General features: G+C 45.3%; 1 protein-coding gene across 3 annotated transcripts in view; it reads right to left on the bottom strand.

The window, feature by feature from the left end:
- The window catches only part of sh3kbp1 (SH3-domain kinase binding protein 1), a 24,024-nt gene extending 21,460 nt beyond the window's left edge, over positions 1-2,564 (bottom strand). For all 3 annotated transcript variants that reach the window (XM_034572975.1, XM_034572976.1, XM_034572977.1), the window contains exon 1: positions 2,312-2,564. In XM_034572975.1, coding sequence (XP_034428866.1) covers positions 2,312-2,315 — 4 coding nt within the window. In that variant the 5' untranslated portion in view covers positions 2,316-2,564. The remainder of the gene's footprint in view (positions 1-2,311) is intronic.
- Positions 2,565-5,000: the final 2,436 nt, after the last annotated feature.

Genomic DNA, 5,000 nt, shown 5'->3' with positions numbered 1-5,000 from the left:
CATCGCGCAGATACTGTGCGACAAAAGGCTTCTTTTTTTTTTTTACTTCTAACACTCGGCACTCCCGTTTCTCAGAACGCCTGTTGACAACGGCTCAGATTAGAATTTGTTGCATTCATCTTTTCAGTGTAGGTGGAGAGAGAAGACGAGGAGACATTCCTCTGGCAGCTTCGTCTTCCTCCCTGTCAAGACTAATGGCGAGAGAGAAACTGAGCTCTTTTAATGTGTTTCAACTGTTGAATGTGTTTGAAGTTAACGCTTTGTTTTCAGTCTCGAGGGACCGAAGGTCACAGTGACAGATCTCCGAGACTGGTTTTCCTCTTTGAAAACTAAAGCAACAGCAGAATTAGAGAAAGTTATCGCTGCAGGTCTAACATATTTTCGTCATTTTGTACTTTATGTGCAGAAACATGCATAAATAATCAAAACCTACGAGATAAGTGCTTTACCACAAGGCTCCGAGGGCCGGTTTAATGTACAAGTACACTCAAAAGCACTTAACTGTCTTTTAACTAAAGTTTTTGCCCAAGTGCAAACGTTTCAGTCCATGTTGGACTTTCCTCAGTGCAGAATGAGCTATACTGGTTCACCAGGGCTCCTCTTACACTTGAGTAATCCATCATAATTACCCACATACCACGTACTTATAAGGTTCATTTTCATCCATCCATCCATTATCTATACCTCTAATGGTCTGGGAGGAGGCAAACTGGGCAGCTGACATAGTGGTGCACCCTGGACAAGTTGCCAGTCCATCACAGGGACAGAGACAAACAACCAGTCACTGTCACATTCACGCCTTCGCTCAATTTAGAGCCGACATGTGCATTTTCATGGGCGTGTTGATTATAGCACTGAGAGGGGAAACGTCTCTGTAGCTCAGAAACCTTTATTAACATGGTGAGTATTTAAAGCTAGGGTTGGTAATCCTGGAAAAGAGCTAGCAAGACCTGTACACTTTTAAAAGAAGCAACCAATACATCGCACCCCCTCCCATCAGGCTCCTCATCAAAGCCACGCCCCCAACGCCTGACAACGCTCGCTAACATCTGGCCATCGTCTCTGCTTCAGCTGTGTACGTCTCTCCAGCTGAAGCCATGGACAGTGAAAGCATTTTGACTCTATTCATTGATGGTTTCAGAAACAACCCTGCCTTCCCTCACTTCTGACGGGGTCACCACAAAAACATCCATAAAGATAGATGACGGTGGCAGGCAACTGGGCGATAAACATTTGTTCTGCTTGTCGCGGCGCCCACTTGGGTTTAGCTAATACGCAGGACTTGTTTGGAGGCTCTTATAGTTTCCATTTCACTTGCGCATATCACGAACAATTAAAATCCAGCTACCACAGTGGGGCTTTAGGGGACCACCAGAGACCTGGGGCCCTGTGGTAGCTGCCTGCTGTTCACTGCGGCCCTGCTGATTACGTGGCTGTGAGTGAGTGTTTCCCCCTGAGGGGAACCGTGCATTGTTTGTTTACATGCAGCAGAGACAGATGTGCAATAGAGAGAAGCCCATACAAGGAAAGAACATTTGGGAACAAGGGCTGCAGCCAATTATGAAATGATATTTAAAAAAAGGGAATTCAACTGATCAATAAGCTGTTTAGATCTCAATTTCCAAGTGCGGAACACTGACAAGTTCCATGAGTCATTAAATAGAAAAAGGAAGTGTCGCCCTCCCGCTGCGCTGCATGGTGTCTGTGAAAATCCCCAGCAAATTCAAATATGCACCGAGTTAACGGATTACTCGAGCGTTAAACCTGCAGTCGTTTGTGTTGCAGCAGCAGCAGCAGCAGAGAAGCTGTGGGAAGCGATGGCGATGATGAGCTGGAGAATAATGTGACACACACACACACACACACACACACACACACACACACACACACACACACACACACACACACACACACACACACAGGCCCGTTAGACACACACACACACACACACACACAGAGTGAATGCAAACGTGTCAACATCTGCAACTCATCAATGTGATTCCGCGGCTTTTTCTGAAATCGCACCCGCACCGCTCGGGCGCGCCGCCGCCGCCGCACACGCCCACGCACGCTCTCTAACCATGAACAATAAAGCGCAAGAAACGTGCGAAAAAAGCCACCGAAGCGCGTGCGGTCACTCGCGAGCCGCGTCAGGGGAAGGTGAGGAGGTGAGGAGGGGAGGAGAGGAGGGGACGGCTGAACCCGGCGCGCATCTGGACCGGCCGCCTCTTCCTCCCCATCCAGATGCGCAAAGGCGCCGGAGGCTATTTTGGGACGCACCGCGGTTGAGAAGCACAAAAAGCAGTCTCACCCATTTATGTCTCCCGGTGTGCGGCGGGGTGCTCCTGCAGGACGGGGGGTTCGCAGGCAGGCTCGCTGGATCCAGGTACAGAGGAGGGTTCGTGCCGGACCGAGCTCCAGCCTCCTGCTCCGCGCCACAGATCCGCTAGAGCCGCGCTGAAACGGGAGGAGCGTCAGATGAAACCATATTCCTTCCTCTTTTCTTTTTTGTCTCCGGTGACACGACGGAGAGGAGGCAGAGCGAGTGACCAGGGGAGGAGAGCGCTGATGAACAACCCCCCCCCCCCCCACCTCCCTCCCTCTCTCTCTCTCTCTCTCTTTCTCTCTTTCTCCCTGCTGCCTTCACATGCACTGCGTAAAATCCCCCTTCTTCCCAACTTGCAGGCCTCTGGAGTCCCGTGACGCAACGCGTGGCACCGTGCGTGATGCCCAGATGGCGGTGGCACACTTTCTCCGTGTTGTGGAGCTGACTGCGGATCTTAATGTAATTTATAGGCTCATTAAACGTGTTTAATCCAAACAAACACAGAATAGTCACTTTATTCAAATGTGTCCATGTTTGTAATAATAATAATAATAATAAAAGTTGGTCAAAGTAGTTGGTTAAAACCTCACCTGTATGCACTGGCATTTTCCTAGTTTTATTTTGTATAGTTTTTATATTTTTATTTTGTTGTTTCAATGTTGCTCTTTTACACATTTTGTTTTATTGCATTGTTCCCATTGAGTGCATCTGGATTTTGATTTGCTTTATTCGTACTTGTGAAAAATATGTATTATTGTTAACAGATATCCAGATATCAACAAAATGAAAACGTCTTTTACTCAATTCTATCCAATGACCACTGGCTGCCGCACCTCACAACCTAGTTTACTGTCCTAAATGCTTCTTTCTTTATTGCATGAATCTAATGAATAAATCATGTGATGCATTTGTGTGTCCAGCTCCCACTTTTGTCCCGTTATTATAAATGCTGTTATATCCAATGTATTATATATATTGTGTTGCAGGTACAATACAAACTGTGTTAAAACGTTTTGTATGTGCATGGGACTGCAAGGATTGAGTAGCCTTTTATAATTAACAATAATTATAAATATATATACTGTACAGATGTGTAATCTATATGCACTGTAGTGACAGAATGTAAGTGGGTTCAATTCCTCAAGTGCTGAATTCAAGTTTAGTTATTTGAAAGAAGGAAAAAAGTTATTTATAATCTTGTGTCGAGAAATGTCAGTCTCACAACCTCCAGTCACTTTTTGTTGGGTTGTCCATTCTTCTCCATTCTTTGAGATTTCCGACAGCCCGTGAATGCAGCACGAGTGTGAGCTCGAAGCCTCGCACCTGTGCATCAGAGATCTCGTGAGAACTCTGCTGCAGAAACACTGAGATCCCTGTGAGAGCAGATTATAGTGATATGATGTCATTCTGACTAACTGGGGTTGTGCTGTATCATCACGTGGTCTCATTTATAAAGGCCACGTTTAAAAACACTGAATATTTTTGGAAAAAAGTCAAATATAGAAACACTCTCTCTCTCTCTCTCTCTCTCTCTCTCTCTCTCTCTCTCCCCCCCCCCACACACACACACACACACACACACACACACACACACACACAGCCATAAGCCCCTGCGGTGTTGTCCCCTCTGGACCAAACCACATGCAGATGGGAATGTGCTGGCGGCAGCAGAACGAGGGCGATGGAATGATGCAGCGGTGCTTTCAGAGGTAGAGGAAGAGATGAGGAATTAAAGATATTATTTCTCGCCGTCAGCCGTCACCCGGGTGCAGAGCTGGTGACAGAACAAGCTGCTGCACTGACAACAAAGAAGATCTGATCTGATATGACGACTATGGAACAGTTCAGGAACGTAATTCCAACGTCACAGATGCTTCTCAGGTATCTGCGATAAAAGAGATGACTCCTGTCTGACCTTGACCGGAACGTGGAAATGACTTGAACACCACATGAATACATGATAAATGAGTGTTTCTTATAGTTAATTGATCTCACTTTGGTATAAGTATCACTATAATAGCCTCGTTTAGCATGAAGCATACATTGTATATAAAGATGGACGACATGACGGCTTCCCAAAAGTGAAGCCAAAGTGTCTCCTTCGCCCCCTGGTGGCTGGCTACAGCACAGGTAAAAAAATCCAGCCTCCTCTATGTTAATAGTGGGACCAAACTAAAAAGTCAAAGTACAAGATGGTTTCTGTCAGTTTAGTTGTAGATCTTGTACTTATTTATTGTAAGTGTTCATGTTTCTGGTAAGTTCGGTTTTAATTAGTTATTTGATGCTATAAAAAACGAGGGTAACAGTAAAAGTTAAATAGTGTTGCTATACTTCATTTCATCAGCTGAGGGGTTCACACACTTTTTCATCCTACACTGAATATTTTACAGATGTATTCAATAAGAGCTACTGTCTTATGATGTAAAAATAGAATGTGTTGGCACAGAAATGCAACTTAGACATAAATCTGACCAGATTTTTAAACAACACACAGATGGAGATTTTACAGATGGTCTCACCTGCTTCTTCTTGCCACTGTAACAGACCGCCTCTCACATACTGGAAACCATCTGTGCTGCTACACACAAATTGTTTTCTTATCCAGCGACGGAGGTTTAATTCTCTCCAGAGATGAGAAGTAAATCTAACACAAAGCACGCAAGTGACACCATCT

This window comes from Hippoglossus hippoglossus, chromosome 20, assembly GCF_009819705.1.
Source record: "Hippoglossus hippoglossus isolate fHipHip1 chromosome 20, fHipHip1.pri, whole genome shotgun sequence".
Lineage (NCBI taxonomy): Eukaryota > Metazoa > Chordata > Actinopteri > Pleuronectiformes > Pleuronectidae > Hippoglossus > Hippoglossus hippoglossus.
This window is presented reverse-complemented; position numbering and strand designations above follow the sequence as displayed.